General features: G+C 34.0%; 1 protein-coding gene across 1 annotated transcript; it reads left to right on the top strand.

Moving 5' to 3' along the window:
• The first annotated feature begins 492 nt into the window (after positions 1–492).
• Positions 493–10,909, top strand: LOC124365211. The gene is made up of 5 exons (XM_046821169.1): positions 493–720; positions 2,764–2,872; positions 6,096–6,170; positions 7,298–7,421; positions 10,726–10,909. Exons 1-4 carry the CDS (start codon positions 652–654, stop codon positions 7,366–7,368), a joined length of 324 nt encoding a protein of 107 aa, XP_046677125.1. The 5' UTR covers positions 493–651; the 3' UTR covers positions 7,369–7,421; positions 10,726–10,909.
• Positions 10,910–12,721: the final 1,812 nt, after the last annotated feature.

The raw sequence follows: 12,721 nt of genomic DNA, 5'->3' as shown, positions 1-12,721 counted from the left end.
TTTACAATATCCTCCTAAAGATCACCAGAAAAATATGAATAAGAGGATCAATATTCTTTCCATAAAACGTAAAAAAGTTTCTTTCCAGTTTAATGGGTTGAGTGACTTGTAACAGCTCAGTAAGCAAAGTGAATTGAAAACAAATGTGAATATTAATAGAATATTGACGTTTTTTAGATAACTAATTAATGTAGATCTAAATTTTTACTGTACGTTTATATCTCCACGATATGTAATTTTTATTTAAGCAAGTTTAATAAACCATAGTATCATTTTAAATTCAAATCTTCCACTAAGAAACAGATTTACATGCTACATGTAATTCTAGGTGCTGTAATAGATGTAAAGAATACTATTTTTTAATAAAATTAAAAAAAATGTTTATATCGCTTCAAAATGTCACTCTATTTCTTTCCAAGCTCATAGAAACAACATTTCGTCCTCTATGTTACGTATGTAAAATAACACCATCAGCTGTTACATACACGAGCGTGTTTTCCCAACGTAGGTATTTTTTCTGTTTATCACTTTTTAAGCAATAAAGACCTGATTATGATTTAAAATTTAAGTTTAAAATAACACCTTTGCAGTTATAAAATTTATGATTTATTTTAAAGCGTAAATCTTGTGTACATTTAAGTAAAAAGGAGAATGCTTCAATCATTTTGTGGTTGCTTCAAATTGAAAGTAGGATGTATTTTATTTTGTTTTGTTTTTATGGTAAGTACTAACCTATAAAACCAAACTATGAATAATAATATATTGCTGGGGTGAGATTTAGGTACTTTGGGATTATACCGACCACACCCGCATGAAGAACACAAAAATATAAATTTATAGAAACAAACATGATACAACGAAAAAACAACTCTTTAATTACAAACTTACAAGCATTTCCAGGTATTGTGATCGGTATTGTTGTCGCTGTTATCTTATCTTTCTCGAGAATCCCGATTACGGCAGGCCTCACGGCATCACATGATTGTTTAAGTTTTTTGCACGGTACATAATTGCCTTTCCATTACAATTTAATTTATATTTCTGATCGGCCCCTCTAGAAATGGATATTTTACTGATAGGTACTATCTCGAGGGATGTTTTTCTTTCGTTGACATTAGCGCGGGCTTCGGCAGCACCTTTGGTGCTGCCGAAGCCCGCGCTGATAGCCGGCGTCACTCGCATTTTGGGTGGCGGAATGTGATCAAGAAAAAAACAAGTTTTGAGTGTTTTTTCAATGAAGAGTTTAGTTTTTGTTTGGAATGTTGGTATTTGTTGAATTTTTGTATTTGGAGAAATGTACGGGTAAAACACGGAAGTACAAAGCGACGTACCAGCTGAACGGGCGGCGAGACTGCAATCACGTTATCTACTAGACCGCTCGACTTTGACCTCTGTCTGAGGACGGGGAGGGGTTTGCGATAAGAAAATTCCTGTTTTATATTGACGAAATATTGTTCTACGCTAAATCTAGTAATCAGTAGAAGCAAAATGTCAAATAATGATTCATATCTGGGTGTGGTCGGTATAATCCCAAAGTACCGAGATTTATATGTGACTTAATATGTTTACAGCGTAGATAATTGTTACGTTTTCTTTTATTTAGATATTTATTCTTTTACATCTGTTTATTATGTTTCCTGCAATGGTACATTTTGATAAATACAATTTTTATAATATTTAGTCAATAAATTACGTTTGAAGATGGGTAAGTTTCAAGTTTTACTTACCTTGCTAATGACATTGAGTGTTTAGAAACCTTTGAAATTAGCCATACGAGGATAAAATATACAGCAGAAGGATTAACAGAAATACGATTTATCAAGTAATGACAATACTTTAAGACCTCTTCAAGACTAATAGGATACTGAAAATGAGCATAAAACACTCTCCTAACAGGTTCTTTCTCTTTTCAACAAATAAAGGAGAGCCGATCACCTATCAGTCTTCCTCAAGGGCCACTGTGTTGTGCGAGGATTGCATCATACGAACTAAGGGGTAGAATCGATACAATACTAGGTCTATTGCACGAATAAATCTTATACGGTCACAAATATGATTTAAACCTGCGCTATCTCTAACTCAGACCCAAGGTCCAACGACTTAAACCACGATCATCGACTCTCAAAAAAGTCATAAAACCTTAATCTGATAAACCAAATGTACTAAACACTGCAACAGAAAGCCGAGTAGCTGACTTGCAGTAGATTTCTCACATTTACTAGTTATGTTAGTATTAGATATATTTTACTAATTAATAATTTGAGATCTAATATCGAATTGCGCTACCTACACTTACTGAATACTGCTATAGCATTAAGCATTGTGAATATTATCTGATAATTATTTCTTTATTAAAGTGTTTCAGTATAGTCTAAATTCTAATAGTCTGTCAGTATATCCACAATCAGACTTGCTTAAGGTTCGTAATCCGTGTGAAACTGATATTTTTAATGAAATATTATTAAGTACTTTAAATGCTAAGAACTGCTAATAAACAGCTAATGTTAGTATTTAGGTCACAATTCATGTAACCTCAGTCAAAATCCTTGTGGATTGCGATGGCGTGTATAGCTGATTGAAAATAAATTATAGACTTTGAATGATTTAGATTAATGTATTATACTAAAATGTTCTTTTTATCCTAAGCGTACATGTACGCAAAAGTAAACAGCCCTGTTTTATAAATAAACGTAAACTTCAATAAAAAAAATATTTTCTACTGTTTATGGCGTCCAGTTTATATTATTTGGCATACTGTTTTAGGTGTTTCAGCTAAAAGACTTAAACGACTGTTTTCAAGTATTTAAGTACTTAGGTCCAGAGAAAAATGAGGACGAAGAAAATAAAAAACAGAAACTTGACGCTAAATCACGTGCGTACAATCTTTTTACTTTTAGTATTTTTAGGGTTACTCTTCTTACTTACTTCTTAGGTTTGCCAATTACAAAAATACATGGAATAATTATTTGTTTCACCTTCAGTGTCTGCTTTGCCATCACGTATTGCAGTATATGTCTCGTGTGATTCTGTCTATCACGAAACATAATTATAACTAACAGGTAAATATAATCACATATTCCTCAAGGAGTTTTTAAATATGAGTATTATATTCATTTGCATAATATATTGCTGTTAAAATATATAGAGTTACCACACTGGCTGACCACCAGCAAGTTTATTACATTTATAACTGTAAGTCGTTTAATTTGGACAATTTCACTCATAACTCTGTAGAACTAATTATTAGTAGTCATAAAAAATAGACTTGTTTAAGCAACGGAGGTTGTTTTGATTGCATTAGTTTAGTGTCTGCAGTAACTTACGCATTTTCTTTAAAATGACATTATGCTTTTGGTATTAATACATAAAAATCGATTTTCAAGTTGCTGCATGAACTTTTACCTATCACAATACTTTACACATAATATATATATATATATATATATATATATATGAATATATATATATATATGTTGGTATTTAAAAAAATTAGATGTATATATATATATATATATATATATATAACTTAAGCATATTTATGTTTTATATATATATATATATATATATATATACAATATAACATAAATATGCTTAAGTTCTCATTTTTTTTAAATACCAACATTATATACTGTTAAAATAAAATCATATTTGTTTAAAGGTATTTAAAAACCCACATTGAAAATTGGTATAAAATCCTAATACAAGAACCACATAAAAAAGTATAAGACTGTATGAAAGCTAGCCGTTTTTGCCACAATATAAGAAACATCAATGTATGAATATTTTTAATACTTTTTGGCAGTGGGGAAAACGACCACAAGATTGTTTTTAATTCAACTATAAATGCTTCCTTTGGAAGTAATATATTCATTTCTGTACAGTGTAAGTAAAATAATGGGGTCTAGGGGATGGGCTGACCTTAGTTCGGGCCCAATGGACTGGCAAAGACCTCTCAAGACCAATGGAAAATCTGAACCCAACCAACGATTGGGCTCGGTTGGACACTTTTGTAAAGCGTCCTGCTAGAGGTGCCCATAAACAACCAGGATGTAGGCTAGTGCATGGGCATGGGCAGCCTCGACTGATCTGTCCGGAATTGTACAACATACATACTACTGTACGGGCTAAGGGCCTCTAATGTTATTTTGTTGAGCGACACGTGCCTAATGGTATGCATGACAAGCTTGACCTAGAAAGCTTACAGCAGGCAGTTGCAATTCTAATATTTAGGCGAGTGGTAGCACCAATACAAGCAGCAAAGGTAAGTCTCTCCTACGTTTCTGACGCGGTCACGGCGGGAGGTGATACAACCATCATGATGAATTGTATGGTTAATCGGGTTCACAGTTGAAATGTGTCTGATGAGGCTTACCTCTCTTATGCTCACACCTGCCTTAAAACCGGAGATCTAGAACTTGAAAAATTTAGTAACCAAACAGAGATTCGTAATATAGTACAGTAGGGAAAATCTGCCGACAGACTAGTGAGCATCCATGGTGGTGTTTATACAGAAGTAGGGAAATTCTTGAATGGATCGTCATAAGATTATCCTCCTTTTTTCTCAAAACTATGGAGACGATTTTTGCTAAATTTTTTGGAGAGGTAACTCTCTTGGAGTACCCTATATATCCTAAGAAGCATGCTTACACTCTATACAATCAAGCGACTTAGCCCTGCATCAATTATTATGTAGATTTTAGAAGAGGCTAGCAGTGAAAGAAGTAGCCAAAGATGTCTTTCTGGATATCGATGGAGCTCTTGACAATAAAGATAGTCAGCTATATGACAATGTGGTCTTGAGACTTGTTATTAGTGGTCAAATATGTGTATGGATAAGAGCCCTACTCACAGATAGGGATAGGGAGCCCTAGGAGTGAGCATCAGGACAAGTACTTGAAGGGCCTGGTCCTAGAGTGGCGTCCTTTCTTCCCTTTGTGTTGAACTTAGTTGTGCACAACCCGCTTGTATATTTGAACAGAAGTGACATCTTCGCACAGGGGCATACAGATGAAATTGCGATTCTTCTGAGTGGCTAGTTCGAAACAACGGACACGGAACAGACCAATGCAGCTCTGAACATGGTGGTAAACTGGAGTGACTGAATGTGCCTTAGTATCAACACCATAAAGGCTACCGTTCTTTCCTTTACAATAAGGCGTCACTTAGAGAGTATTGGTTAATTATTATTGAAAGATTCTTCCATTGAGATAAAGTCTGAGGTCATGTACCTGAGAGTCATTCTTAAAGGGTCCTGAACTGGAAACCCCATCTGGAAAGGGTAGTCTATAGAGGAAAAATGCTCTTTGATGCAATGCAAATGTGATACATGATTCTTGGAGATTTAATCTAATGCTTTCGTATTAGATTTATGTCTCTGTGGTTAGACCTGCATTAATATTTGGGGCTGTCTATTTGACTGACATCGAAATGATGGCTTGCCTTGCTATCCCTGGGGCCTTTCCGAGTGCTCCAGGCACAATTTTAGACTGCTGCCTCAACCTAACCCAGGGTGACCGAGTGATCAAAGACATACTCAATCATGCTGCCTCAATATCGCTCTCCTGGACCTAGTCATTCGGGTTATGGCCAGAAGGAGTGTCCACTGTCTATAATTTTTCATACCTAGCCAGGCAGCATTAAAGTTGGTAGACTCTTCAGTTGAACAAAAACTCCAAGCTTTTCTAGCATTACTATCAAGTCCTTTTCAGAATAAACAAAATTGAAATATTGTGATCAATAAGAAAGGATTTAGTGACCTTTTTTTCTTCTTACCATAGACATCGCCATCTTTTTTCACGTACCGTGCCACTATGATCTGGAATGTGCCGATGTTCATTTCCTCCTTGCCTTTAGTGTGTGCAACATGTCTTGCGCAGTACGTCATCAATATTGTTTAGTGGGTATAGTTTGTATTGTGCTAAGTTTCGGCTTTAGCAAGCTCATTTCCATGTTCAAATGAATTTAAATAGACATGGTTAGATATTTTTACACCTTTTTGTTTAAGTTTTTATGTAACTTACTAACATGTTTGGATAGGAATTTGTATTTTTATTATATTTGTAATAATATATATATATATTTTATCATGTGTTTAGATTATACTGTCAAGGCTATGATAGCTGGCTTTCTATCAGCAGCGGGTCTGATCAACACTGGTTGCCGTCTTCATGGTGAGATCAAGTTTGGAAAGAGTGGCTTGAGCTTTAGACTTGGGATGCATGGAGGGATGAAAAATGAATAAATTTAACTAAGAATTTAACAAAATTAAAATATTGTCAATAAAAAAGTAACCCTACGTCACGCTCAAGTCATAGGCTAGGCCACTCAGAATTACTTTTAATGACTATTTATATTGACAAGTTCTGTAAATTTTCTATAATATAGTTACAATTTAGGCTGGGTAATAAATAACTTATATAGAACTAAACCAATTTTACATGATGTAAACCACGTTTATAAAGTTTTTTTTTTTAAAACACGGTAACAAAGTGTTTATTATTAATACTAAACTTATTTCAGTACATTACTTATTGAAATATTTACAACTAACGATTCTGGCGATAGTTTGACAAGAAAATATAATTAAATCCTGTAGGTAAAAAAACAATAATGCGTTCAAACGTAATGTATTAAATCTTTTGGGAAGCATAAATACCCATATATTATATAACATATGCTAGACAAAATTTAAACATTGTTATTGTGTTACTCGGTGTTAATAAAGAGACGATTTTAACTTGAGTATAAGCTAATTTCACAAACAGAAAATAAAAAAGATTTATATATTTCCTGAATTTTCTTCAAATTCAAAATTATTGTAAAATAGTACACGGGTTATACGTGAACCAGTATGTCACTCTTCTGTGACATCGAAATGCAACACAAACACATGTTGTAGGAGCATTACGAAATATGAAAAGTCTTTTTTGACATTATTCAATATGATGATAGAGCAGATGGTACAGTACGCAAATAAAACAAGTATGCTTAATTTTATTTAATTAATTTTAAACGGGAAAGAATTACATTTAATTACTTTCTTATAAGTGTTCAAAATTTTATATCATCTATTGTATTTACATTTTACCATAACATTTTATTTAGTTTAACAAATTTAAGATACATTTTTGGTCTTTACTCTCTAGAAACATGGTCTACTCACACCTCTATCTATGATAAAGTTGCTTTTAATTTAAAACCTGAAACTTATATGTTATAAATTTGAATTTGGTGTTAAATGTATCTGCTAATATATATATATATTATATTTTTACTACTAATTAATAATATGTTCTAGAAACAAACTACAATATTGAGGATTGGCTCTTTAATTGTGTTCTTCAGTGCCTTTATACCGTTTCTCCTTAGTTCTTTAAACGACCACCCTTCCGAAGCCTTTTACATGGATGTGATTAACCTAAGTGAGTATTTAGTATATATTTACTACACTTTGGTTCCATTTGTTCAGGTATATTTCTGATCTTAATATTGCAGTGTGTAAATATAATCATTCACTATATATGTATGATCCTGAGTATGGCCGAAAATATTAAGGCGTCTTTACAAAACTTGGTATGAACGTTGTATAACTTAATGGGTAAGTTCGTGGTTGGGGCCTAACAGACCGAGGGTGGCGAGCCTCTAGGGTTAAATATTTATCAATCAAGGTTATAGAGTTTTGACAATTTGAAATAGAAATACGTTCTACTAAATAGGTTCTACTTAATAACTATCCTTGAATAGTTGGGTGACTTCCAGACGAGATTCGCAGAAATAATTTACGGGACCAGTGACCAAGGGCAGCTCATAACTGACTTTGAAGTCTATGACACGGAGTTCCTATGCCAAAACAGTTTTATATGTTGACCTACATTAACCATTATAAGCATTAACGTTTTATTTGATAAATTATAAACCAAGGATGATTCCTAGTGCTTTTTTAGGCGTGAGTACGGACTCCTAAGATTAAATCCACAGAATGTACACCCGGAACATTGTGTGGCTGAATGAATTTTAGTTAAAAAAATACATATATTATTGATTACAAATTATTATTATTACATCATTTCGGTTCAACAAGTTTAGGAGTGTAGACTTGTGCACAAGTTCCCCTATTGGAAGTAGCTGGAAGGTTCTGGAGACAGAGCTCCCTGAGGTTGAGAGGTGTGAGAAGGCATATTAGAGGCGGGCCTGACAGATGGCGGGTTCTGTCAGAGATGGGGAGGTCCTTGGGGGTGAAAGTTTTCAAACGCCAGGAACAGCCAAACAATGACGTCTTTCACTTTAAATCAATCATTTGCTCCCATTGATTAGGGTGTACTTGCAAATTTTGTTTATAATTATCAGTCACTATTTTTATTTATTACTAGGATACTGATGGCAATGGTTTACATAATCTAAATGTTTCATTATTTTAGTTATTTTAGTAAAATCTTTATTTATTAATAATTATAATAATAATTTACTAACATATATTTATAAATTAGAAATATGTAATTCTAATTTTTGTAAAAATAAAGATATGTCCGTTGATATGTAAAATAAAATAAGCAGCAATAAGCAGGGAGGTCCAAATGACTGAGATTCCGAAGGCTGGTAATTTCCAGCTACTGAGGGGTTCTAAAGACTGAAAGCCTTCGGAGCCTGCGAAGCCTGAAAATCTGAAATCTGAGACGGGCAGGAACCTCTCATAACGTGCGCTTAGACTGCGTAAGGCTTATTTATTTATTTTTTTGTACATGCATGTAGCTTTTACACGAAACCATTTGTTCAGTGAAGTAAGTTTCATTAAAACTGTTTTAAAAATTATAAAGGATATCAGTTTAAATCTTCTGACCGGTGATCCCAAAGATCTTGATTGTGGCTTCCAATCTTACCGTAATTGTACTAATTTAATATCGTTATAACAAATTTATGTAAATCACCTGTGCGTGTATTAAGAGTTTTTCATGATTTCATGACTTCAACTGACAAACACACGACAGTACTTACATGAAGTATATCGATGCAATATAGCGTGCGTGTGCACCCCTCTGTGTTGGTTGTCTGCAAAACTCTAAAGTCGGTTTTAGCCCTTTTTCTCTTTGCTCAGTTTCCAATTTCAGTGATTAAGGCCACGTATTGAGCCCTCAGTCCCACTGTAAACCTATACAAGGGACTAAATGTAATCTCTACGTATAAATAATTCACATTAGAATAATGCTGGACTGAAAATTGCTGTGGGGGAATTTTTCAGCACAACCGGTACATTAAATTACACTACTCCAGGAGCCTAGAGGCAATTTCCATTTTATAAGCATTCTACTTAATTTTTCTTGAAAACAGTACAGGAATTTAAATTAAAAAAGAATCAACCATCTGCAGCGTATATTAGGTGGTGGATTTAAATGAAATTGATGAAAACTGCTAAAGTTATTCCAATTTTTATAAACGATGACCCTGCTTCAGTTACTAACTATTTGCTTATTTAATTACTAACTATACTCCTGTCTCGATCTTTCTAGGAACGAGAATGTTTTAAGCTTTTTCTTATAGGAACGCTTCACTTTTAGGAGAAATAAAATCGACTCTCAAGTTAACATTTTGGTTTCAGAAAGGGAAAATCGACAACAGACGCAGTAGTAAGTTTTGTCGATATGATTGTAGAGGGGATTAAATGTCGAAACCACATAAGGAGTGTGTTCTAAGACCTATCCAAAGCACTTGACCACGTTGACCACGGTACACTGCTCGACAAAACTTGAGTTCCACGTAATTCGAGGAGTGCCTCTTATATGATTTAGCTGGTTCTTAAGTGACAGATCTCAATTTGTCCAGATACGAAATAAATCATCCAAACCAATAGAACTGAGTCCCTCAGGGCTCCATCCTCAGTCCTGTACTTTTGTTGCTTTACGTCAACGACACAAAATCATCGCTTCTGCATTGATAGTTGGTGCAGTTTACCGATGATACAACTCTATTTTTCAAGGCAATGTCAGGCAAAGTTTTGGAAAAAACAGGCTTTTTTGTCATCAACTGCGATCTCACAACAAACCCTTCAAGAATCAACGTTTAGAATTTTGACCTAAACTGCGAGCAACCAATGTGGGTCTGCCATCTTGTTGGCTGACTCCACACTGTAAGAAGTCAGTTGTTAAAATTTCCTAGGAATGCACCTTGATCGAGAGATTATTTGGAATGAACAGAGACTAAATAAAAGCAAATTTAGAGATTAGTGAATGCAAGCTCTCATAGCGTTGCAGCTGTTGAATCAGCCGTACCTTTGTATTTTTTAAATAACTTTTTTTGTGTGAGTAAATCTGCCTTGGCCAGAGGCCTAGATATTTTACATGTATGAGATACGTGGCTGTGCATCCTAACGAACTTGGAGACACAGATCGGTGGTTTATAAACAGCTTCCTCTCGGAAGCGGGTGTTAATTTCCTCAACAGACTACTCAATTCAGTTAAAGATGCTCCAACGCCTAAAACGTTGAAGAATCGCCTCAAACGCTTTTTGATGTCTCAAGTATTCTATAATGGTGAGTTATTGGCATTCGACTGGGAGATCACCCAATTATAAGACTGACTCCGCTCTACTAAGTGGGTTGAATTGGCAATGAATGGAAGTCAATTATACCAATACACGTCAACATTTATGTTACAAGCATCATGCCACCACCACATGTGCAGCGTGAAGTATATTATACATAATAATGTAACAATTTCTGTTTGAATGTTTCAGTTTTGTGCATTTACGGTTCTTGTTTGTTGTGGAGTTACGCTGTTGAACTCGAAGAGCCAGTAGAACCGGTAGGCGTACCAGTAGTCAGGTATGCTCCAAGCTACTATACGCCAACAACAACACCAGAAATGCTTCCTCAAGTACGTTATGCATATAATTACAAATAAAATGAATTGAAACTTCACAATGATTTTGTTATTTTTCATTCCCTCAAGACGGTGATCGGTGTCCTACCTTAACTATTACTAGCCCAGTTTGAAAGTGAGAAAATAAGGGAATGAATGATCTTCCTACAAATGTGTATATATAAATACACCGGTCTGTGTGATGCGATCGGGTTTTGCTGTGATAAATTTCTTAATTTTAGAGTCGTAGCCCCTTAAGATAAATTATTTGGTATTTGTAGACACAATACTATAAACAGTTTTTTACGAATCCATGAGAAGTTGCAGGCATATGAAATACAAATTTTACACACTTCGCAACTAGCCCCAAAGCATTGTATGAAAATAATAATGTGGATTTTTCCATTTTCCATACAAGAAATATACCTACAGGGAGTGACATGTTAATACTTATTTGTGAATAACTATAACAATAATCATTTTGTTTTCAATGAAATTTACTTTTAGTTTACAAAATGTGTTTATTAAAAATTTTATAAAAGAATAAGTACGAATAAAGGTAAAACCAAAGCAACATATCACTTATCTGTATTTAGTCGTCTATTATATACATACTATTAAATTTTAATACTATTATTTATTTTCACCCGTTTTCCTCTGATTCTGGTTTCTGTATCAAATACCACTCCACTTGATATGTTCAAAACACTATTTTTATCAGTTTTTTAAAAAGGTATCTTAAAGAGTTTTGACCTTATAACTGTTGCAACACCTTAACCGGTAACTCAGCATGTATTAATTTATGTACATTTTACTGACCGCCACTACTCTCGTTATTAGTACACTCACTATGCAAAAACCTCTAAGCACATACTAAAGATTTACTAAAGGTCTATATGTAATACAGTATAAAGCTTAAATCTACGGTCAGAATGAAAATATAACGTTCAATGGTTGTCCTGCCAAAGGTTTAGATCATGTATCATCATAAAACTGATTCTGGTCTATTTATAAATAAAATTTCAAGCGTAATTTTAGTTAATTAAGTTGGGTTTATATAAGTTTTTAATTAGTAGCCTAAATGCCTAAACACAAACTCAACACAAGATGACGTATTTATTGAGTTATGATGGGATACACGAGTCAATAAATATTATTTTGAAATCTCGTATGCTTTTATACATTGAAAAAGTATTTAGTAAACTAGTTTCGTGTTTTCATAGTTACCTATGAGAACAATTCAAGAATTTCTCCAATGCCCAGGTAAGTCCCATGTATTATTATACAAGATCATCGAGCTCAGTGTTTAAAAACCATATTTTAAGATATCGTACGCTCTTATACATTGCAAAAGCACTTATTAAACTATTTTCGCGTTTCTCTCATAGTTACCCGTGAGACTAATGTCAAAAGTTTCGCCACAGCTCAAGCAAGTCCCATGTACAGTAGTATATAGCACCATCATCGAGCTCAGTGTTTAATTTATATAGAAATGAAGCTTCCTGCAAAGTTCAAGTCTCTAGGTTTATTCAGACAGACAGAGAGAAAATAAAACTTTCCAGCCCCTCATGCGATAGCCTTCGTAACTGTTAACTACGAGACCTCCAAATATAGCATTTTATGTCTTTGTGAATTTTCTTTATATTTTACCAGAATAAGAAATTTCTATAAGGAAGTACAAGTAATTTATTACCAAAAATACTCGTCCGCTACTGAAGTATAAATTTTAGCAATAATGTAGCTCACATGGAAATAGAGTTGATGTAAACCATTGTTAATGTCAGTCCAAGAAACTTCCAGAATCTTGGAGTTGACCCTGCAATGCACGTTTAGGGGTCCTCAACGACAGACTCTAAACCGTTATGGCACAA

Source organism: Homalodisca vitripennis, chromosome 6 (genome assembly GCF_021130785.1).
Source record: "Homalodisca vitripennis isolate AUS2020 chromosome 6, UT_GWSS_2.1, whole genome shotgun sequence".
NCBI lineage: Eukaryota > Metazoa > Arthropoda > Insecta > Hemiptera > Cicadellidae > Homalodisca > Homalodisca vitripennis.
The sequence above is the reverse complement of the archived record's forward strand: the minus strand, read 5'-3'. Positions and strand labels throughout refer to the sequence as shown.

Bases quoted from the DNA above. Each gene is read 5' to 3' on its own strand.
- LOC124365211 (XM_046821169.1), top strand. From the start codon at position 652: ATGCTTCAATCATTTTGTGGTTGCTTCAAATTGAAAGTAGGATGTATT. The intron at 2,873-6,095 runs GTGCGTACAATC...TCATGTGTTTAG, and splicing joins GAAACTTGACGCTAAATCAC to ATTATACTGTCAAGGCTATG. The intron at 6,171-7,297 runs GTGAGATCAAGT...AATATGTTCTAG, and splicing joins CACTGGTTGCCGTCTTCATG to AAACAAACTACAATATTGAG.